Source organism: Arvicanthis niloticus, chromosome 13 (assembly GCF_011762505.2).
Source record: "Arvicanthis niloticus isolate mArvNil1 chromosome 13, mArvNil1.pat.X, whole genome shotgun sequence".
NCBI classification, from domain to species: domain Eukaryota; kingdom Metazoa; phylum Chordata; class Mammalia; order Rodentia; family Muridae; genus Arvicanthis; species Arvicanthis niloticus.
Genome location: NC_047670.1, coordinates 43,828,617 through 43,852,403, shown reverse-complemented (window position 1 = coordinate 43,852,403; position 23,787 = coordinate 43,828,617). Strand labels below are relative to the sequence as shown.

The 23,787-nt window shown below is 46.2% G+C and overlaps 1 protein-coding gene and 1 long non-coding RNA gene across 4 annotated transcripts in view; both read left to right on the top strand.

The window, feature by feature from the left end:
- Positions 1 to 9,908, top strand: part of Zfat (zinc finger and AT-hook domain containing) — a 179,050-nt gene extending 169,142 nt beyond the window's left edge. For all 3 annotated transcript variants that reach the window (XM_034517182.2, XM_076911435.1, XM_076911436.1), the window contains exon 16: positions 9,462 to 9,908. In XM_034517182.2, the coding sequence (XP_034373073.1) occupies positions 9,462 to 9,701 (240 nt within the window). In that variant the 3' untranslated portion in view covers positions 9,702 to 9,908. The remainder of the gene's footprint in view (positions 1 to 9,461) is intronic.
- Positions 9,909 to 17,535: 7,627 nt separating this feature from the next.
- Positions 17,536 to 23,270, top strand: LOC143434094 (uncharacterized). Its single transcript, XR_013103319.1, has 3 exons — positions 17,536 to 19,763; positions 20,555 to 20,849; positions 22,672 to 23,270. It is a non-coding gene; the product is annotated as an uncharacterized LOC143434094 (long non-coding RNA).
- Positions 23,271 to 23,787: the final 517 nt, after the last annotated feature.

The following is a 23,787-nucleotide window of genomic DNA, read 5'->3' as shown; positions in this document are numbered from 1 at the left end:
TCCTGCTTGCCCAGGAAGGGCTTCATCTGAAAGAATACTCAGTTTGCTTTCAGTGACTACTCCTTGCAAGGAGACCCTCCCTGCAAGAAGCTCTCCTTCCTTTCTGAGCAGTAATGTAATGTGGAAAGGCAGCAGAACCCTCTTCATCCAGTTCTTAGAGACTGTTCAAACCATAACCTAGTATGGCTGGATGTATGGTTAGTTCTTATCACACTGAAGATCTCTAACAGTAGGTAGAGGTTTAGTCTCCTATGTGTCCCTGGGCTTTCAAGCACCCGACTCAGGGCCTGGCTCATTTCCCGGGCATCATGTATATTTGTAATAATGACTGAGCTCAGAATCAAGGATGCTGAGCTAACTGGGCTGGAGTGCATTTACTGAGCAGTCTTATCATCTCCAGGCAGGCTATAGGTGTCTTGCTGCGTGGAAATCACAAAGGCATGCCTTCCACAAAGTCTATGACATGGGTGTCAAGCTAGGGTGTGTCACAGTGGCTGGGTCTCCCTTGGCACAACTGTGAGTATTGAGCTTATGCAAGTACCTAAATAGGAGGTGAAGAATGCCTGGTTGAACCCCAGATCTGTCTCTTTATAGCTCGTGACCTTGGAAAAGTACTTCTCAATGAACTTCAGTTTCTTTCTCTGTAATATTTTAAAATAATAGAATCTCCCCAGTGGGACCATTGAATAGATTATGTAAATGAAGCAGTTGGCCCTGGGCTTGGTAGATGTTAAGACTGCAGTATCTTAGCTCTTGGCACTACAGACACAGCATAACTCCTTAACTCCTTACTATATGTGTAGAATTCAATTATGAATGTTTTTCTTTTGATGATTCTATTCAGCAGGCAGCAAGCATTTATCTAGGCTCCATACTGGGAGTCTCAGCAAGGTAAAATGACGCTTTTTTTTTCCATTTTATCTTTTGTTATGCTAGGTAGTGAACTCAGAACCTTGCCTAGGCTAGGCAAGTCCACTATCATGGAGCTGCCTCTTTAGACCCACCTGTTTCCTGTTTCTTAGGAGAGTTTCTTGTGTGGCTCATCCTAGAAGAAAAACAATTACACTAACCTAAACTAACACATGCCTGTGGTCTCCTCTACAACCTCATGTTGAGTCAATTTGAGTTATTTTCACAAAGACAGTCCTCCCTGGGAGAGACCATTATGGAATGAATATCTGTATCTCGGAATGCATGTTACAATTTAACCCCAAATGCAATAGTAGCATTAGAAAGTTGGGCTTTGGGAAGAGAGTAGGTCATAGAGATAGAACACTCATGAATGAGACTAATGCCATTAAATTAGGCCTCAAAACACCTTCACACTCCTTCGACCATAAGATTACATGAAGTCAGCATGTGCTGTTGTGAAATGGTCCTTTCTAGACCCTAGCCACCATGTTGGGACCATGGTGCCAGCCTTTCCTTTTCTGTTCTTTCTGAGTGAGAAAAATAGAAAAATACACTCCTGCTGTTCATAAGCCACTTGGCCTAAGGTGCTTTGTTACAGCAGGCTAAGCTAAAGCAGGAGCTGATTTGATGTGACTGATGCCGAGGGACGTGTGCCAAAGCGAAAAGGAGTGGGTGGTGACTATGAGCAAGAAGGCACACCGATCTGAGAGTTAGGGCTCTCTTATCTATTAGAAATAGTGAAGAGGGTGAGCCTGTGAATGGCAGCCAAAACAAACTCTCTTGTTTGTTTGTATGTTTTTAAGTTGCTCTTCGTCATGGTATTTCATCATGACAGAAAAGTAACCAGTACTCCTGTTGACAGAGAAGCATCCTTAGAATGTCAAACAAAAGGCAGGGACAGTCCTGGCCAAGGCTTTATCCCAGCCCCTATCCACTGTGAGTGTAGAGCTCTGGAGTGACTGGGTGGGTAGGGTGGAGATCTTTTCTCTTGAGGAATTGTAGAGCTCTATGAAGTGATTCTCTGACCTGAAGGGTTGCTGTTAGAGGCAAAGCCTTACTGGGCTGTATACCTGAAATCTTTAAGCTGGAGGGGCCCTGTGGGAAGATCCTGGCAGTGATATGCACTTGCATGTCCTGAACATAACGTACAGCAAAATAACATCTTCAGTAAGATTGTGATTCAGAGGCCAGGAAGAAGCCTGCCCACCATTTTTCTCTTCCTTTGACCAAATTCTTTCTCAAAGACAGTTGGTCCTTCCCATTCAGATTGTGTCAGGTAGCCCAAGTGGACAAACTTTTCTAAACACATGACATTTCACATTAGAGCCTGCCCTATGCTTCAAACACAGGATACAATTGTGGTTCTATGCTCGCCTTGAGGCCCAGCATCTGAGATTTTGGGAATTGCTATAGGGACCGGGAATATATATTAGCACGCTGCTGTGACAATGTGACTTTGGACTATATAAAATATCAGCTATCTGCATACTACTAAGAGAATGGTGAGCAGAGGAGGTAACGTGCCATCTCTCCTGTGAAAGATGGTTGCCTGATGTGGGGAGAGTCATGGCTTTCTTCCATCTTTGCCTTCTGTTCCTTTAAAAGGGTTTTCAATCTTCAGGAATGGCTTCTTCCTGTCTGAGAATATTTTTGTTATATATACAGGTTTCTTGTGGATAGCAGCACCCCATATTGGTCTTGTATATAAATATATATATACTTTTAGAGCTAGAAATTTATAATGTTTTCCCACAGTGCACATTCATTTATCCTTTATCTTTCCTCAATAAATTTGGGATTGCATTTGTAATGTCTCTGTTTCCAATGCATGGGGCCTTACTCCTAAGCTAGGTCATGACAGGGAGAGTGCCTGCTGTGACTCCCATGAGACAGATCTGCCTCTCTCCTGGGAGTACAGGGGAAGCAATGGCTTGGTGATCACCCAAGCAGTGGGGAGACTCTAACTGCTGGGAAGAGTATGCTCCTTTCCAGGGCCAAAGTGTGTACGGGATATGCCACATAACTGCAGGCGACTTGCTCACTTGGTTTTGTCTGAGAAGTAGCTCTGACCGACCTGAGAGTCAAGATGTTTTTGATGAAACCATTCATTACATCCTTTCTTTCTATCTTGAAGATTATCTGTGGGAACAACTGAGCACCAGGACACAGGTCAGGCAGGGGTGAAGTGACAATAAGATAATGGCTCCGAGGACATCAGCCCCAAGCTTGGTTTGTTTTTTTAATGACAAGCAGGGCTAGTTAGTAAGTAGCAGGTTTGGCTGCTAGGAGAGCAGATGACTCTCAGTCACCAGCCCATGAACACAGAGGTTTCATTGAATGGTAGATACTATGTCATATTGATTTTACTACCCAAGATACCCATATGCACATGACCAAAAGAAACAAAACCAGTCATGTGTTCTAAGTAAACTAAGGCAAAGTAAATAGACTTGTTCATCATAAAACAGTGTGAGTACACAGCCACAACCACACACAGATTCAGAGGTTGGCAAGATGATAGTTCTTCTGTAGGTACAGAGTTGTGGGTAGCCCTGGTCTTGTATGTTGATGCTAATTCTGCTTTCCAGGGAGGGGATGCAGACCAGGAGTGAATTGGTATACAGGTGACTTCTTGTGAACCTTCTGCCCACCTTAATTTGTAAAATAAAGCCTAGAGCCAGTGATTGGGCAGTAGAAGAGGAGGTGGAGCGGAAGAGTTTGGGGGAGAGGAGGAGAGACAAGACAGGGAGGAGGAAGAGGTGGAAGGACAATAGAGGAGAAGCCCGTGGCCTGGAAAACCTGCAAGTTATAAGGGATCTCATGGATGGGGAATAGAGTAGTATAGTGGTGAATCTGTCCATTCTAGTTGTGCAGCTTGTGTTCATAATTATTGAGTTGTGGTTTTTTTTTTATTGGGCTTATTTGGGTTGGAGATTTAGCACAACAAATTGGCACCCCACATTGAGTGTCACCTGTTGCGGGAGATATTAGAAATGATCCCACAGACTTCCCAGCTGCTACTCTCAGCCCACCAACTCTCCAGCAGGGCTGGAGCTCCCAATCTGGTTCTGCCTGGTTCCGCCTGGCTGTTCTCCAGCTTCCTCCTGTAGAGACCCTGGCCTGTCACTATGTTTCTAACTCTGGTTTGCTTGTCCCTGGGGCTGCTGGTTCCTTCACAGCCATAACCACCTGGTTGTTGGCAGACCCACTTCCCAGTTTCCCAGTAAAGTAAAACTCTAAAGCTTATAGATAAGCCAAATAGATTTATAGATCATCAAATATTCAATACAGAAGATACCCACACAATTAGAATTGTTATCCCAATTATCTAACCTTGATATGAATAACTACCTGAGATTGCTACAGACATGAGGGTAACATCTGCCACCATCTCTACTCGCCAGCATTTTTTTTCTCCTCCCAACTCCCAGTCCTGCTTCCCTCTTCCCTGTCCAATGACAGGCTCTGCTGTAAATACATTGGGCAGGAAATTTCTGCCACAATACAGAACCTGCGTATGTATGGCTGCATCTACTTGCAAAACAGTGCTAACTTGACTGGATTTAAAATGGGCAGCTGGCTGTTTAGTCGTTAACCTGTTTAAGAAGGATAAAGAATGATGCTAGAACCATGGACACCAATGACATTTAGAGAGCTGTACTTTAAGGCGTAGCTTAAAAGAAAGGAAGTTGGCTCAGGTTATTTGAAAAGTGAAGGATGCCCTAGTTGTACAATCTCCTGGCATGGCAGCAGCAGTGGCAGAGATGATGGTGGTCTTGACTTTCTGTCTCTTGACAGGCATACATAAGGGTCCCTATCCTGATAAGACCCTTTACCTAAGATCCTTGATCCCTGCATTGAATCCACTTGTCTTTTTGCAAGTCTTCAGTGACCCTAATGCTTGGGCCTGAGGGCAGCATGTACTAGTAGGGTACTGCTGGTTCTATTTATTCAGAGATATAAACGAAGTATACGATAAGACAATACCTCTCCACTCTGCCCTTCTGGTTTCTTTTCATTATTGGCCAGCTGAAATATTTTTTTCATCTTCCTTTAATGTGCCATGCTGGGTCCAACTTTCCCTGTATGAAGCCCAGCAGTTCCAATGCCCCGTTGGGACTGAGCTCAAACTTACTTTAGTAGATGATGCTGATGGCGATGTGGCCATGAGCACAGGTGTGCAAGATCTGGTGCCAAGGAGTTATTTGCACACTGTTTGGAGAGCTCTGGGTGAAGGTATACTGCAGATGTGTCCTGCTTTTTGTGGTCCTTGGTGGCTTTAAAGAGTGTTCCTATCCATGCCAGCTAGTGAGAATGTTTTCTCCTTTCCTCATCGCCGCTGCTGGGCTGGGATTCAGCCACGAACTACAGCTTTTCCTTCCGTTGATTTTCTTTGTTTGCCATATGTCTATATCTTTGACTGTGTCTCTGGGCTGTTTTGGTGCCCCAGGAGGTGGTAGTTGGTGTAGTCTCAAACAGAAAAACATGTGCTCAGGTTGAGACCCTGAAGGTGTGGAGGGATGTGAACTGAAGGTCAAGAGCTGCCAAGAGGAAGAAGTACTTCCTGCAGGCTTCCAATGGACCACCTCTTTTCTGTGGTCTTTCTGCAGGACAAGAAACTCATATATTTCTCCTGGCCAGTGTTGGGTGCTGAGGATACAATGTAGATTGTGCCCAGTCCTGGGGACTGTGCTGTTGGTCCTTGAGGTATGACTGTGGGCATCTTTTTTTTTCTGAGACATGAAACACTTTGGCAGAGGAGTCTTTCAGTGTATTCTTATTAAACAGATAGTAAAATGAGATCCAGCCCAAGAAACTGATGAGAGACTAGGGAAGAGGCTGTACGGTGGTCCCACCACCTGATGCCCTTTTGGCACAGACCTGGGTTGGAGTAATTACCTGAATCTCATGTCCACCAGAAACATATGAACCTGGGTGTGGCCTTATCCTGTACTGGACCGTCTATGGCTCTGGGAAATACGGCCTTGCAGGCAGCTTCTCATCTTCCCTGAGCCCCACACTCTGTGAGGCATGGGTGCTAACATCTGTGGGGAATGATTGGTAGGGTAAACACTGATGCTGAAGCTGGCATCTGCACAACAAGTATTGCTGTTCCCACCAGATGCTTTAGTCTACTTGGAAAACTTGAAAGTGGACTGTCACACAAAACCAATGGCAGGGTCATAAAGGCCATTGAAGTTGACACAAGGCTGCATCTTCCTTGAGGGTCTGTAAGCAAGAGGGATATCCCAGACTTTCTTGAAGGTTGGGAAGGAGAGGATTTAACCTCCTGGGGACAGATTTTATATAGATAGTGGATAGGGGAACTGAAAAAAAGGGTGAGAAGGAAGGATAGGTGAGGAATATGGAAATAGTGGAGTGATTGTGAGCCCCTGGATGACATGGCATCGCAAAATATCCACTCATGCTGCAGAGCAGATGAAGGTGAGGAAACAGGGTCCCCACAGGTAGCTGCTCTCCAACAGCAATAGATCTGGCAAGGGTAGGTCACTAGCAAAGTTAGAATCAATCCTGATTCTAGAACGTTTGAGGTAGGCAGAAGCGCTGGCCACAGGACCTGATGTAGTGAATAATTTATGCAGTCCCATGGATTAAGGTTTTCTATTAAGCTATCTGTGCTGCTAATAATTTAGCTGAAAGACATGTTAGATACAGCATTGGGGGAGATGGAGTATCTGTCTCAGGGGGTAATGACACTGTGAAAGCCATATTATTTCTGCTGTGGAGAACAATTTTAAGCCTGTGCTAATAGATTAAACTGCTAGAGTGATCATTTTGAACAAAGAGAATGCTTAGAGCTGTACAAGCCAACCTTTGTCTGCCTCGGATGGCAAAAGAGCAATAATTCTACCCTATCAATCCGTGACATGTGATACTGTTAGTCACTGCCACACTCGCCAGCTAAGGAAGAAAGAGCTCTAGATGTCGCTCATGCGCACAAGGTCCAGATTTTGCTACTTGTGAGCTACACGACCTTAGTTGAGTCACTGGACCCTTAGGGGTTTCTGATGCCATTTGGGAAGAGAGAACAGGTATTATGTGTGAGGAATTGCAGTGAGGCGTGAGGGAGTGTTCAGTAAACTACTATTAACTTCTGTGGGAGCAGGGCAGGCACTGCATGCTTACACAAATGGCAGAAAAGCAGAATGAGCAGGGGACACTTAGAACGCTTGAGGAGCACATATTTCAAAGGCTCATAAGCCCCTCTGTAAAGCAGCCTCTTGCCTCTGGCTCATCCTCCCTGTGGAGCTCCTCAGTATGTGGAGGAGGTGCACCCATAGGCAGCAGTTGGACCACAGGTTAGCTTGACCTGTGTTAACCTAACACATGCTTACGCTAGGTGAAGCACAGTGAAATGCACAGTTAACATCATCTGTACACTTTTCTGATGACCAATCATGATGTTCCATGCGTAAGAATCAGTGGATGAATGTACTACACGTTTGCTGACAAGACCAACCTGGGGCTAGAAACTGAAAACAAGAAACAAATGGAGAAAGGATTCTCTTAAATGGACTTCAGCACCTAGAAAAAAATAGCAGACAAAATAGACAGAAATGTTCGGCAGGATGGTAAGAGAGCAAGCGTAGATGGGCAGAGGCCCGCCGGACTTCTCAGAATCGTCTGCTTTGCTTTGTGAAATAAAGGCTCCGTCTGTGTGTGAACTGCTGAGGCGCTTAGATCTGAAGAGCTCATTGCAAACATTGCTTTAAACCTCGTCTGCCCTTCTCTGCAGCCTTCACCCTGCCGTAATGAGTACAGCCCTGTGTTATCACATGAACTCATTGTGTCTCTCACCTTCTGCTCACCACATGATACCACCACACTTACCTAGAGTGTGCTGTATTTTTTGCACATGTTTCCTGAGGACCTCCATGTTTATCATCCACCCCCATTTCCTCCGTATAGTTTACCAACAGGTGAAGGAGGAGGCTGGCAGCATCCCAATCTCTGGTTAGGTACTACTGTCTTTCAAATGGAAAGAAAACAGAATTGACCTCCACAGCCTTGGTTCTAGTGCATCTTCCCAGATAAATGAAATGGAAATGAACCGTAAAAGAAAGAAAATAAATGTTTTGGTTTATAAATAAGGAAATGGCTACATAAGTTAGCAGTTTTCTCTCAGAATAGCTTTGCAGCTTCTGAATTCTCTCTGTCTCAATCTCCTTTTAGCATCTAGCATCAGGATGCCCTGATTCCACCCACAGCTGTCTCCCCCCTCTCCCCAGTCTCTATGAGCTGAACCTCCTCAGACCACTTCAGTCCATATGGGCCTGAGGTGAGACCCTCCAAGCTAGAGAGCCATGAGTGGGCAGGGCAGGGAGTAGAGAGCTACTCTTATGCTGTCAGTCACTAGCCAGGAGAAGAGTCTGCATGGGACCCAGAAGTCTTCTGTGGTGTGGTCATGATTTATTTTGAACCACCCTGTCAATTCTCATCTCCTTCTCTTGCTATTACCCATCCCAGTACCTGGAGCCTGGTAGATCATCATCTAACCAACATTAGATACTTACTTGTGCTCTTCTAAGGTGGCATGCTGGTCCTTCTTTCACTGGGGGGAAGAAGGGGAGGTGTTATAGAGCATCTTGCCCAGGCTTCCTAGAAGTGCTGGAGCTGACATTCATATTTATTTAGTGCATCCCAGAGAATGTCACCCTTGTCACTCAGACCCTGAAAGGATAGCTACTCCAACATCCCCTGTGGACCAGTGGGCCTGCCCACCAGCACCTTGTCTTTTTTTTTTTTTTTTTTTTTTTTTCAGCCCATCCCTTAGTTTTGCAATCTAGGTTCTCAGGTCTTCATAAATTTGCCTCCTATTCCTTTTCTCTGGTTAAAGATGGTTATTATTACAAATTACAAACAGCCCAGAGCTGATTGATTGTCAGGGACTTGACACCTTACCATTGGTAGGAGTTTGGCCTCACCTGGACTCTGCAGTCTCCAAGTAGTCAAGAGAGTCCTGGCTATTAAAATCAGCTGGTTTTCTCCACTGTCAGTGTTCCCTGACCACCCCTGCCCAGCACTGTGGCAGCATGTATCTATTGGTAGGCTTCCAAAGAATTGCCAGGCACCCGCATTGATGGACAGCCCCTGGGGACTGTAGCATTTGAAGTGAGACTCCCAGAGTAGTAAAAAACAAACCAGGAAGAACCTAGCCACTGTAGCAGTATCAAATGGGCCAGCTACATATCTTTAGGAGCCTCCTACTCTATACTGTATGCTTCTGCATTTCCTAACCCCATGGTCCCTTCTAACCCTCATGCTTTGTGAGTCCACACCTTGTAGAAGTCAGATGAGGCAGCTTAGTGTCAGGATGAGAGTTTGCATTTGGGGTGTGGACTCTTCCATTTGAAACATGGGAAAGGCCTGACCTTGTCACTCTGTGTCAAGAAGTCTCACTCCCCTCTTCCGTGAAAAGGGGTGAGACAGTGAAGCACTGATGAGAGGAATGTGTGCAGCTCCCAATGCCACACTTGTGATGTTGACGTTCTTGCTGAACCTATGTCACCTTTCGATTTCCCTCCTAGGTCACCGATGAGGAGCCCAGTTCCAACCACACAGTCATGATCCAGGAGACTCTGCAGCAGGCCTCTGTGGAGCTGGCCGAGCAGCACCATCTGGTGGTGTCCTCTGATGACGTGGAGGGCATCGAGACGGTGACAGTGTACACACAGGGTGGGGAGGCCTCAGAGTTCATCGTGTATGTGCAAGAGGCTGTACAGCCCATGGAGGAGCAGGTTGGGGAGCAGCCGGCCCCAGAACTCTAGAGAACCCCTGCCTCCTGTGGCAGCCAGCCTTTGTGGGCCTGGAGATCACCTAACCCACCAGGCCTATCCTTGGTCTTCTTGTCTACTGGCCCAGATAGTGTCCTCTGTAGTGTCCTTTGTGTGGTCAAAGCCAGCACTTCACCAGCAATACAGAACACCTCAGTACAAATCACACCCTGACCCAGGACCCTCTGTTTCCAGAAGACCTTTCCATCAGCTCTCCTGCCCTACCCCTTCCTTGCTTCAAGATCCAGTGTCTCCTCAGCCCCACCAGCATCTTCTTTGATTACAACCCAGCCCTTTCTGTCCCCAAGCCCCACCCCTGGTGCTCATCCTCCGCCGGGCCCACTGTGCTGTCTGTGAGAGGGAGACAGACATCACACAGCAAGTGGCCTTATGTCTTTTGAGTTAACCACTGGGTAGGGTGGGCAGGGCCATCCAACCATTCTCCACCGAGCCCCGCCCTCCTCAGTGTAGGGACACTGGGAACAAATGAGTGACCCACAGTCCTCTATCACAAGGGCCCAGCTTGGAATTCTTTTTGCTTTAAAAATAAATGTGTTTTCTCTTTCACCCCCTGTTCAGGGAGGTGGAGGAAATAAAAGCATCTGTGCCTGTTCCTTGTCCTTCTTAGGGACAATTTATACTTCCTCCACTGAAGTCCCCGTCTCCCAGCAGAGCTATGTGCAAGGGTGCAGAGACCAACACATAGACAATGGTACTTTTTGTCAGTATCCTGGTTACCCCTCACCTTACCCTGCAGGACCTTCCAGCACTTGTGGGAGAACACTTCATCAAGAAGCCAGGCAAAGACTTGACACAGAGAAAATGAGAGAATCTGCTGTCCCCAGAGGAGCAAAGGGTTCTCTGCTTGCATGAGTTAGTTTGCACCAGTGGCCTTTGGAAGGATCATGGGCTTTGCTATAGGTATTATGTCCAGTGTATGCTGGACAGTGGATGAGGACAATTTCTGCTTTGCTCTAGAGTAGGGGTGGCTGCAAAGGGAAGGTGGGAAGGATTATCCATAAGCCAACTCCACAAGGGGTGGGGTTGTGAAGAGACTGGGATTATATTTATTCCAGAGCCCTTGACTGGTGGTGGCCATTTAATAGACTGAGGTGAGAGGGTCAGCCAGCATTCTGAGGAGATCCCTGTCTCAACGAGTGTCTGTAGATGCAGCCAGTGTCCAAAGTGTGAGCAGAGAATCTGTCTCCAGGCAGGCTCTGTCACCCTCATCCAAGTTTCCTCAGCAAGTTGCTAAAGTTCCCTCCTCACCAATTCAGTTCCATCTGACTCAGTATGATTGCCAAGTTCTCTGATTATGGACAGACTTGGGTGTCTGAATTTTGAGAGGCTTTGACCAAGGCAGAGACCTTAGCCCACATGGTAGGCATCCTTGCTGTTTGTATTTCTAGGGATGGAAGGAAACTCATTTTCTTCAGCTCTTCCCTAGAAAGGGATTGATGAGGTGTGTGTGTGTCTGTCTGTCTGTCTGTCTCTGTGTGTATGTGTGTGTCTGTCTCTCTCCCCCCATGTGCGCACGTGTGCATGTGTGTGTATATGCATGTCTGTTTGTCTGTGTGTGAGCACATGTGTATGTGCATGTGTGTATCTGTGTGTGTGCGTGTGCATGCATGCGTGCATGTGTGTGCGTTCGTGCGTGTGTGTCTGTGTGTATACCAGGAGGTGCTCCTATGCTGCAGGAGGTACCCCCTACTCCAAACAGACTTATTTCGAAGCTCTGGCCAGGTAGAAGCACCGAGGGCCTGCTGTTCCTGGCTGTCATATCCTTGTGGACACCCAGAATGGGGTAGAAAGGCTGGTGACTCACAGCTTCTTTCCTAGACTGATTTTCTAAGACAGATGGAACATTCCAGCAATAATAAAATATGGCTTGTTCCTGCTTTTCCCTTGGGACCTCCTCATAACCATGGATGTGTTAGGTGGATTTTTAAAAGCCCAACTAGTATTTTATGTCAGATAAATAACTGGGAAAGGCACAATAGGCTCTGCCTTTGGGCTTTCTTTTCCATTAGGTGTTTGCTTGGCCAGAATTTCATGTGTTACGGCCTTCTGTCTGCCCATTACCTGTGTCCCTGTAAGGTCAGAGCACAGATGTTTCCATGGTGCATGGCTCAGATCAATGCCAGTGACACAGCTGTGCCCCCAGTGAACTGGGGCCAGCAGTAGAACTTTAGTGAGAGGAAATGCTATCATCAAGAAATTAACGTATGCAGAATCTGGATCTGCTACATGGATCTGAAACGGCCCAGTTCTCCTTTTCAGCAGGCATGTGACTTTGGTGAACAAAAGCCAGAGGAAGAAGAGAGGCCCAGCGCCAGTCTGAATTCAGACAAGCAAGTCAGCCAAGAGTGTCTGTGTACCTGGGGCTGGGCTGCAGGCACAATGTAGTGTTGGGTTGGCCTGGAAGCCGTTAGCTCTTTGACATCATCTGCACTGTCTGTCCCTCTGCAGCCAGGACTTGATTTCCAGGCACAGAATAGCAGGTCCTCGAGCCAGACAGAAATGACACAAATCCTCTTTTCAACAGGCATGCAACTTTGTTTGGACAAAGCCTTTCACTCTCTCATTGGTGCCTGGCGTGATGAACTAGCATGTGTCCTGAGGCACACCGCTTTTGTTGCACACCAGCCTACGAGATGTTCACTGTCCTAAGGCCAGTCCTCACAGTGGCACAGGGAAGAGTGGGTGTGCTTATGTGGTGTGCAAAAAAACAATGAGAGCAGGAAAAGTAGTCTCCAGGGACGAGCTCTCTAATTGGTTATCTGATAATAAATGGTCAGCCCCCAAATCAGAGACATACGAGCATCATTGTTTGTACTGAGTAGGTTAGATTTGCATATTATGGAACACACACACACATCATGCATGCAAGCAAGCACGCATGCCACCACCACCGACCAACACAGTTAAAGACAGGGACAGGGAGGAGGAATTTGAAAACGAGCAAGTGAGGTAGGTATACTGGGAGAAATGTTGGAGAGAGGAAAAGAATCTAATTATGTAATTAGATTCTAATTTCAAAAAACTATGTAAAAAATAAGTGCAGGGGAGACCCACTGAGGGATGCCCCATGAACTCAGCAAGTGCTGAGCAGAGGATAACTCTGGCCCCTCAGGGTAGTGCTTAGCTGTGGGTGTGATCATCCACCTGGTTGATGACGGAGCTGCGCTGATCTGTGTCTCATGCTTTTCAGGTGACAGTGACTCGTTTTTTTTTAAAACCTGTATCTACAAGACTAATTTAGCAAATTAATTTTTCTTGTACTAGCTATTTAAAATTCATTAGCTTTTGTCACTGATGAGTTTCTCCTTGCTCTTTGGATCTGTCTTTCAAGGCCTGAGCAAAAAGACCACGTGGTGCTAAGCTCTCTCCCTGCTATGTCCCTTTGAAAGTTTCCCAGTGAATTGTCCCTGCTGTCCCTGAAAGCACCCTGGGGCTACATCAATCTCTTCCCAGTGGTTATAATTTTAGGTCCTACAGGGAAGTCTTTGAGAATCAATCCAGTAGGCTAATATTTTACTGGAGAAGAAAAAAAAGGGGGGGGGGGAGATGGGTTGGTGAGGGGCCTTAGCTTACCATGTCCCTCAAAATTTTCCAGGTAAATTATTTTGAAGTCAACCCAGCCCCTTTCTTAGCTAATCAATCACTGTCCCCATTCCTGCAGTATTTAATGCTTCGATGGCTTGTGGTAGATAACTGTGGTTACACTTTCCTCAGTCTAAGAAGGCAATGACAGCTTGGCGTGTTAACTACAACAAAGCAGACAAAAGGGGAGAGCAAGGTGTAGGGGGACAACGGAGCTTGTGCCAGACCAGAGTCCCCTGGGGAACTCGGTAGAGGACAGTACCAATTGCCACCCAGATCTTGGTCATGATATTTGCATCTATACTTCTCTCCTAGGTGTTCTCAGTCAGATCTGTAGGTCACAGATAGCCCTGCCCCAAGGGGGGTGGCAAGGGGTGGACCACCCAGCAAGGGGCTCCTGGTGATGAAACTATGCAGCCCATTCCTCGCTTTCTGATTTTCTCCCCAGCCATGACATACACAGTTTTCCTTTGCTCTGCATTTGATGTGCTTGCTGCCACACCACAGACATGGAGCCTTGGGTCAATTGATCAGATGTTGGGACCCCAGGGCTGGTAGGCAGATAAACCTCTCCGAGTTCTTATCTTGGGTTACAGTGACAGAAAGCTAACACTTTTGATGACGGGCCCTACTTTCCCAGGTAGTGCCTTCAAATTGTATACTTGCTGGGAGGATGAATAGGCTCCTTTCATGGCTTTTCTAGAGAACACTGACCCTCCCTGTCCATGTAGGCCCAGGTTTTGTGAGTTCATCACCACCTTCTAATACCATCATTTGGTCAGCACTTCAAGTCCTGGAATGCAGTCACAGCAGTGAGCACATCACACTACCAAACCAGTTGCAGAGATGGGAGACATGCAGAGTTCATCAAGTTACCCCCAACATGGACATACGTGCACATGGGGTAAAGTGAGGAAGAGAGACAGACAGACAGACAGACAGACAGACAGACACACACACAGAGAGAGAGAGAGAGAGAGAGAGAGAGAGAGAGAGAGAGAAAGAGAGAGAGAGAGAGATGAAAGGCAATGTGAATAGATGCACCACATCAAAGTGTGGAATGTTGGAGCTATCTGTGGTATATGTGTATGAACAGGCTCAGAAAATGGGACACATCCCATGATGAGGTGCTTCCATTGAGAGCTGTGCACCCCAGTGAGGGTTTGGGTAATGCTTGTCCCTGCCATGTCATCTTGTTGCTTTTAGTTCTTGCTGCTGCTGACCTCACTACCACCTACTGTTAGAATAGGACAGGAGAGACTCAGAAAGAGGCCTTATGAAGCCCCTCCTGCAGTAAGGACCAGCTAGCTCCTCCCACTCTGGACCTCCACAGAGATATAGCCATTCTCCTGTTAGTGTAAGTTGGGCATCAGGAGCCTCCGTGGCCTGCAGAAGGAAAGCATCTATAGCTGAGGATAGTGTTGATCTGGATGTCTGTTCCTGGCCCTCCAAGATGTTACAACTCACCCCCAAAGTGCCTTTGCAGTGAGCAATAATTTTATTGAAATATTTGCAAACCTAAGGTGACCTTCCCACCCCACCCCCTGTGCTAGGTTTTCATAAGAGCTGATCATGTGTTGGTCAGAAGACCTTTGTTCGGCTCACAGAGGTGGACACTCCAAATGGTCTGACTGTTTAGTGATTATATCTACACTCTAGAACTGGACATATTTGGTGAAATTAATTTAAGATAGGTGAACTCATATGGCTGTGAACCAGAAACCTTGGGTGAGGAAAGTGTTAAATGCCTCCAACTTGCACCCAGCCCAATTAGCACTGACCTTGTCTATATGGGAGGCTGGACAGAAAGATGAACAGAACCCATCGTGTATTCTCTTGTCTACATTCAGTTCACCTAGACAATGCTTGACCCCTCTGGAGGTCATATAGGACTCTGGTTGAGAAAAAGGTAAAGTTTCTACTCAACCCCAGACCTCCTTCTCTTATCCCTGGAGGATGTTACAGGCTGATAGGAGGGGAGAACACCCCACTTGTGGAAGCCAATGTGCTGCCAAGAGTTCCCCTCACACACTTGAACAATGATTGAGTTCCTTGGAAGTCCTGATGAAAGGCAAAGACCTACTGATATGTTCTGTAAAACATGGTATGATGTGGTGGGAGGGGGTGCCTTAGGGGACCCATGCTGAGGCATCCCCCCTCACTGAAGTACCAGCCATAGGATGGATCCTGTATAAAATGAAGTTTATTTGGGGGCATGAGAAGGGAGTAGAGGCAGAGAAAGAGAAAGGAAAAAGAAGGACAGAGAGATTGGCCAGAGAGGGGGGTGGTGGGCCAGAGAGAGGCCAAACAGTCCTTTTATAGCAAGCCAGGCTCCACTGGCTGTTGCTAGGTAACTGTCGGGTGGGGCCTAGAAGAAATTCTAACACCTACTCCCAAGAAAATTTACATCCATGCAAATGATGCTGTGATTCCTAGGGTTGCTGGCCCCTAAGTTAAGGATCTTTGATTTGAAGATGTACAGCTTCAGGCAAGCCTTAAGCTGCTTAGTTTTCTTCCTGTACATAAGACTGGCAGTGAGACTATTTGTTGAATCTGCATGTGTTTCCTCCTAGTCAGGCCACTCACTTTCCAGTTGCAGAGCACATGCATTGTGGCAATTGTGAAACAAGCAATGAGCAACGTTGTTCACACTAGTGTGTCCAGTTCCGGCTCCCCTCTCACACTCCACTAGCATCTGAAGGTGCAACCTGGAGAGGGATGTGGTCAAAGGGAGACAGAACTGAACAGGAGGCAGGCCATTGTCTGAGGCAATGAACCACTAGTAGGGGGAGCTAGGATTCCCCTGGTTGGTCCAGGCTGGTGTCTGTAGACTACTAGTGTAGAGGACCTCTTGAGTGTCCTGGGGGGGGGGGGAGAGAGAGAGAGAGAGAGAGAGAGAGAGAGAGAGAGAGAGAGAGAGAGAGAGAGAGAGAGAGAGAGAGAGCTAGCTAGCTAGCTGAGGGCAGCTCCATTTCACCCCGCAGCCTGGTGTATAAGAAAAGGACTTGGAATCCAGGAAGCCCTGCATCCCTGCTGCAGCTTTCCTGGCAGTAAGCCCTGGGACATGTGCCATTTGTTGCCTGAGCATCAGTGTCTTCCTCTGGAAAATGGAGGCACTCAGGCGTTTGTGGTCATTATTATACAGATGGAGGTAAGAGCTCAGATCTTTCTAGGGCCTCATATGACTCAGAACACATGCTTAATGAATCCCACTGTGAGAACCAAAAGTCATTCTAGTGAGATAGACTGAGAATCCAAGCCAGAAGTCTTGAATCCTTTCCCCAATTATGCTATGGGCCATAAGGGACCCTAAAGTGTCTTCTCAGGACTGAGTTTCTCTTCACACGTTACAGCTGTGGAGCCTGAGATGTCTTCCTTTACCAAGACCTTCAGTTAGCTCGCTCAGAAATGAGAGTGCTCTCACTCTGCAGGGCTAAGGCAATGACTAAGTATAACAGTCCTGAAAAACTTGACAACTAGTATGTAGGCTGTAGCCATATATAGAATGTATGCTCACTATTTGACATGTATCTAAATGGTCTGCTCTTAGATAGTATTTTGGGTCTTCTAGACCTGGGAGGACTCCTGATGAATCATGGGCCATTGCAGTCCTATAGAGGTCAACAAATACTTTTCTGTAAAGAGCTAGACAGACATTAAATTCTATAATCAACACCGTCTCCACTGTAACCACGCCCCTCTGCCGCTTTGCCATGAAAGCAGCTGTATAAATGAATAAGCTCAATTGCATTCCAATCCAACTTTATTTATAAAAGTTGGAGATGGCCCAACTTTGGCCCACAGATAATAGTTTATTGACCCTGTCCTAGACACTTGGGTCTGCAGGGTCAGAGTGATAAAAACTGCAAATATATTCGTGTTTTATATTTATTTCCAACAGCCACGCACTTTCACTGTCAAAAATCTAACTCAGTTTTGACACACGTCCCTTTCAACAGGAGCCCATTGGTTCCATTGGTTGAAGATGCCAGTCCTCCCCGCTTGATGGCTCAGAGAGAAGAGTTGTACTTTGGAGCTACCCCAGACCCCTGAGGGTTCCTCTTATGTCTAGGTCTCCATTTCCTACTTGAAGAAGGAAAGTAGGGTATCTAGACATCCTGATGACTCGTTTTTTTTTTTTTTTTTTTTTTTTTTTTTTTTTTTTTTTTTTTTTTTTTTATTCTGAATGTGTCAGTCATGTCTGCTTTAGTGGCTTCTAATTCCTTTAATGGTGCTCTGAGGAAAACAGGGTAGTGTTAGAAGGGGGAATATCCTGTAATCAAAGTGCTGGAACATTAAAAGGGTTGAGTGATTAAAGCAAGGTGAGGCGGAGGCACCGACTGCGGTGGATCAAGCAGCCCTGTTCCCTGTTCCTCCTGGTCACAGATATAGGGGTTTGTGCCCCTCCTGGACACCCTTCTATGAAGGATTCTTCTTCTGTACAGCAGCTTCTCCTCACGGTGTTTCCTTTCTCTCGCCCTGCTAAGCTTCCCTCCCTCCCTGCTGCACCAGCCCCTGATGGATGTTCCCTTGATGGGCCAATCTTAATTAAGTTGGATGATCTTCCTTGAGCTTGCAAAATGCAATTAATTCTTTCAGCCCCAGCCAGGGATGGGAGCTCTATTTGGTTCAGCCTGGAAAGAGTGGAGAAATATACTAAGTTCTGGGCCCTGTGTTGCTGCCCTGAGCGCAGTTAGTTCATCCCTGGTGCTCATCAATAGATGTTCTCAACCTCTGGGTCCCATTGCTGTGAATCATGATCCAGGCTGAAGATTCAACTCAAACCTCCAATGTTTGACCCACAGTCAGGTGTCCCACACCACAACAAAGCCTTTGTCCTGGGAACCTTTCCTGACTCTGGTCTCCTAGGGCTATCTCTTTCCTGTCTCTGGCACCATAAACAAACTCAGCACAAAGGACTTGGACCTTGTCCTTTCTTAGCTGTGCAGTAGTGGTTTTCTGGAGGTAAGGCATTGCCTGCTCCCAGAGTATGTGCTTGGAATATCCTCCTATTCAGACAGGCACACAATCCCTTGCAGGATTTACCAAGAACCCCTTCTGTCCTGATTCTTCAGCATACGCAGGAGATACACCTCCATCCAACTCTCATTCTATCTCCCAGATGTTCAGGGCAGATGAATTACTGGGAAATGGCAAAGCCAAGTGTTACATAAAGGTATGAGGAGCAATGGGGGTGCGAAAAAGGAGCAGAACTTGTCCCGGAGAGTGAGGTGAAGCCTTCTCAGGATATCAAGTAGTCCAAAGACATCTCCTTGAAGTGGTAGTTCAGAATCGAACTGGATGAAGGACATGGCATGCACAAAACCTGAGGCTGGCAAGAGTTCAGTGCAGAAGAATGATAAGAAAAGAACCACCCCATGCCCAAGTGGAAAAGAGAGCTCAGCAGGAAGGAGATGGGAAAAAAGGGAGGGGAGCATGGGAGGATTCCTATGAAAATCTAGGAAATGTGGAACTCAGAGTCTCTTCGCATGTCAAGAAGTACTGAACTGGCCATGCATGCAGAAAGTCCTAATCTGTCCATTCACCTCCAGCTACTGTTCCTCCTAACCCCATGACGTAAGATGGACTCAGAGAGGATCCTGAACAGGATCACTCAGCCTGGAGAAGAAAACACTGTGTCCTCATAGTGAGAGGAATTTGTTCTAGACCAGGATGGAAAGACTGCCTTTCTTTCTGGACACAGTGGGGTTTGTTTCATGTTCCAACTTCCCTGATGAGGGAAACTGGGAAGCAGTGTATAGATTTGTGAGTTTGCACTTTGTCACCAATTTCTTGTGTCTTCATAGGCTGGTCTGGGTAGGATTGACACAAATCATATGAGAGGGTTCCACCCAGGCTGACTTCTAGCTAAGTGGTCCTTGGGTCCCCTTGTGAGGCTCTCAGGGGCTCAGCATTGACCAGGCACTTACTTGTATTATTTCTCTGCTAGAAACAATCTTAGCATTCTCCCCATCACACATTCTCCATCATCCCAGTTTGACTCCCGTGATTGCTACAGCACCATCACATGGAACCCATCCTGCCAAATTACGATAGTTTCCTTCCAAATGCTTGTTGCTGTATAACTTCACAAGCAGTTCATGAAGACCTCACACGGTCAGCAACAAAGACTATGCAGATAAAGCCATCTTCCATCCTGGTCTAGAACAAATTCCTCTCAGTATGAGGACACAGTGTTTTTTTTTTTCTGCAGGCTGAGTGATCCTGTTTGGGATCCTCTCTGAGTTCCCTGGGCCACCTTCCAGAGCAATGCTATCCTGTTCCTGAGAGCCATCTGCTGGGTATGGCTTGGCATTTATCATTCATCCACTCGGTTCATGCACAGCTATGGAAGCCCCACTGCTCCAAGAAACATTCTCCTGTGAAAGCCTCAGAGAGCTCACAACCTGGAGCTACAAGCAAGCAAGCAATGAAAAAAAAAAGTGTTGGATTGTAAGTGCTCTGGACCAGAAAGTGGAGAGAAAGCAACTGGGAAGAAGTGTAGTCGGAATGTACTCAGAGTAGTCAGGATTCCATTCCCCGGGAGGCATCTCACCACAGCCTGCCTGGAGCAAGGACATGGGCTGAAACCCAGACCAGTGAGTCAGGGGTACAAGGACAGGTAGAGCGATTCACAAGACATGTTCCTGAGACATTAGAGACTCTGGTGGAGAGCTGCTGAGCAGTTCAGAGAGCCTTATAGATCTGAAAGATGTTGTGCTTGGTTTTCTGAGACAGGGTGGGGGGATGGGGTGGGTGATAGAAGGTTGGACAAGAGGAGTTTCTGAGACAGCATACTTCTAAGATCTCAAATTCACTAATATAACACACATTTATCCGGAGGAGCCAGAATTCACTAATATAACACACATTTATCCGGAGGAGCCAGAATTCACTAATATAACACACATTTATCCGGAGGAGCCAGAATTCTGGTTTCCTAGGTTCTTAGCAAGGAGTCACAGGCTGTGTTACTTGGTGGTGGTGGTAGGTGTGTGTGTCTGGGGAGATCCCTGCCCTCAGCACTGTTGAGTTTTTGGCTGCAGGTCTCCATTGCCTAAATGATTGTAGAGTCAAACTATCCCTTTTTATAACGAGTCTAATTCTCAGAAGGTTTGCTTCTTTGAAAGAAACTGGAGCATGAAGAAGTTACACAGCATGCCCATATCATATAGCTATGCTGACACTTTAGAGTGTCTGGGGCCAAATTTCACTGTTCTTTCCTGCCACTTTCTGTATGCCAGGCACTGAGACGTAGGCTTCTGGAATGAACTACTGATTGAACACCAAATGCCTCTATCCATGTGGGGATGGAAGAGGGAGCCAGTCTCCACCAGCAAGTTACAGATCATTGAATGTCGAAGGCCAGACGGATGAGCAGAGGAGTAGGAAGGATCCAAGGCAGGGTGATGTTTTGATGCTTTCTATGTCTGTGGATATCAATGAGGAAGCTCCTTCTCAGACAGCTCAGTTCGAATCAAACCCTCAAACAGTCAATTAGGGCCACTTAGTCTCCTCCACCTCTCCATGGTGTACCAGGTAAGATCTGGGTAGCCACTGTAAGCAAGTTTGATTCATATAAGACATAGGTCCTTGATCTGACCTTTGTATCATCTGTCCATCTGGATCACCAGTGTGACTTCACACAAATGTAGCTGTGCATATAGCCCAGTGACACAGACATACACAGAGAATGAGGTATCCCTTAGCACTGCTTCTAGAAACACACATCTTTGACCCTCCCACATACACTCTGTCTACACAGCATGAACATACCCCACAGTGCATAGTACATACATACCATGTACATATACCATTTATGCATACATTCACAATTTATCCATCATATGCACCTACCATATGCATACACTACAAAAATTTACACACACATACACATATCATATACACATACCACATATCCCATAAAATAGGGTATACACCAGAGACACACCCCACGTATACACCCCCACAAAACAGTGCACACACTATATGCGAACACATGCACTAAACACACATTTCACTCACCATAATACACTGTACACACACCATTTATTCACAGTGTACATGCACCACATACATACCACAAAGCACAGCACACATACTTCATACACTACATGTTGTACAAAATACAGCGCATACATATTCAGACACGTCACATACATATTCTACCACACCATATATATGTCCCCACAAAGCCACATGTGTATAATGCTCCCACTCCAGATACTTCACAACACTAATTTCACCTCTACATTGTACCTTGTACCCTCATATCATCCATGCCCAACCTATACCACACCTGTACTATACCAACAATGCATGCAAAAACTCCACCTTCACACCCCATATATCACACCACACCCCACACTAAACCCAATACATACAGTCCATATTCACCCTTAACCCCATACCACAAAATTAAACATCATATATGCACTCTCAACAACCCCTATTCCATCCCCACAAACACTACACACAGCGATTGTATACATGTCATGTACTACACCTGCAAAGTTCCCAGATGTGCTTCACATATGTTACCCTCACCCCTGTCATATGCCCTGCTACAACCCCTGTGAACACTAGAAAACACACACCACACCACACACACCATGCTCCACACATCCAAAATACAAAACATTATAATCTAGTTACACACATTCATGTCATTCATACAGATAGCCTCATACAACACAAACCCGTATAGCATCGTGTTTTGTGACTTTTCCTGGGAGAAGCCACCTGATAGGACAGTGAGGATGGAACAGAGAAACAGTTCCAGCCAAGTCTAACTCAGAGAACCAGTGGGCTTATTGGGGTTACAGAAGCACTAGTGAGGAGTGTGGGAAACGATACCACTTGACCAGTGCCCTTCCCCCCACTGACTGTTAACTGTCTATATTCTTGCAGAGAAATGGGGACATATATGCCTCCTGTGTAGCTCAGTGCACCTCGTGACAGTTTTCCTGCCCATCCAAAAGAATCTTTATGGGCACAATCTTGTTACAATCTCACAGGAGCAGTTATAATTGCTCTGATTTCAAGAGGGTCATTTCCACATCATGTTTGAATACCATAGTAAAACACCATATACACAAAGGTACATATACAAAGTAAATACCATATACATAAAACCCATGCACTTCTCTCACAGAACACATACCACAGCATGCAATAGACTACACAACACACAAAATGCATATACATATTGCATTGCATACCAAACCCACACCACACACCCACATATTCCAGACAGTGCACCATCTGCACAGGAGTGAAGGAGAAGCTTGCCTGTTTTTCTTTAAACCCCGGCCTGTTAATTGGCTGTCTCGCTGCAGGCCTGTTTATCATCTTTCTCCAGAGCTTGGGCACCAAATGAAGATAGATTCCAGGAAGCTTTGAAACGCTCCAAATGCAGAACCCTGAGATCTACACACTTTGAAGATTGGAACACATTTTAATTTGCCTCGCAACGCTGGATTATGTTTTAATTATCCCTCATGAATGCTCTGTTCCCTGTGACTTCCGGGAGTGGCACAGCTTGGTGGGAGAGCTGTCGTTCACTCTCCTCAGTGTCCTGGCATATGATCTGCAGTCCATCCGAACTTGTCACTGGAGCAGCCGAGGGCAAGGTTTTTTTCTGCTGGAAATTTCTCAGAAAATACAGAAAAAAAAATATAATGAAGGACACACAAAGTTCTCAAGCATTCTATCTGTCGTGCATTGGGTGAGTTTATTTTCAAGGTGTTAAGTGTAAACAGTTCATAAGTGAGTTTACTTATCCAAATGACTTTTTTTCTTGAGTCATTTCTGCTCAAGACTCAACCCGAGGGAGGAAGAAGGAAAAAAACCAGGAAGGGCAGAGGAGAGGGACTGAGTGCTCTGTGGAAAAGCTGAGGCTGCAGACTTGTGGTGGACACGCCCTCCTACACAAGGTCAAGGGGAAGTTAGATTTTTTTTTTTTTTTTTTTTTTTTTTTTTTTTTTTTATGTGGGAAGGAAGTAGTCTGGGGTTCAGGAGCTCTGCTATGAGTGTGCCTTCACTATTGCCACTTAAGTGGCTTGACGTCTTTGTGCCCTGTCTGGGAAAGGAGCAGACAGTTCTGTTCAGTCAAGGTGAGGCTCCCTGGAGTGTTGTGCTTCAGGGCTGGCAGCAAGCTCAGGACAGGAAGGTTTAATATCCCTTTCTTCTTCACTTTCTCCTTCAGGAAGAATGAAATAGTATCCCATCTATGCCCAAGCTTGTCACTATCACAGAGCCAAGCAAGCATTCCCTTTACTCCTTTCAGTGGGAATGAGCCACAGGTGGTAAACTGGGATCCTAGTCTTCCAGAATATAAGAGGAAACTGTGGCTCTGTCCGAGGTACCGTTCATCCGTCCGTAGTGTTCTGCACTCCAGCCCTCCTTCAAGCCTGCAGAACATCTTCACAACCACCAGCCAGACCCAAGGCCAACATCACCTGGCTATCCCCTTAGC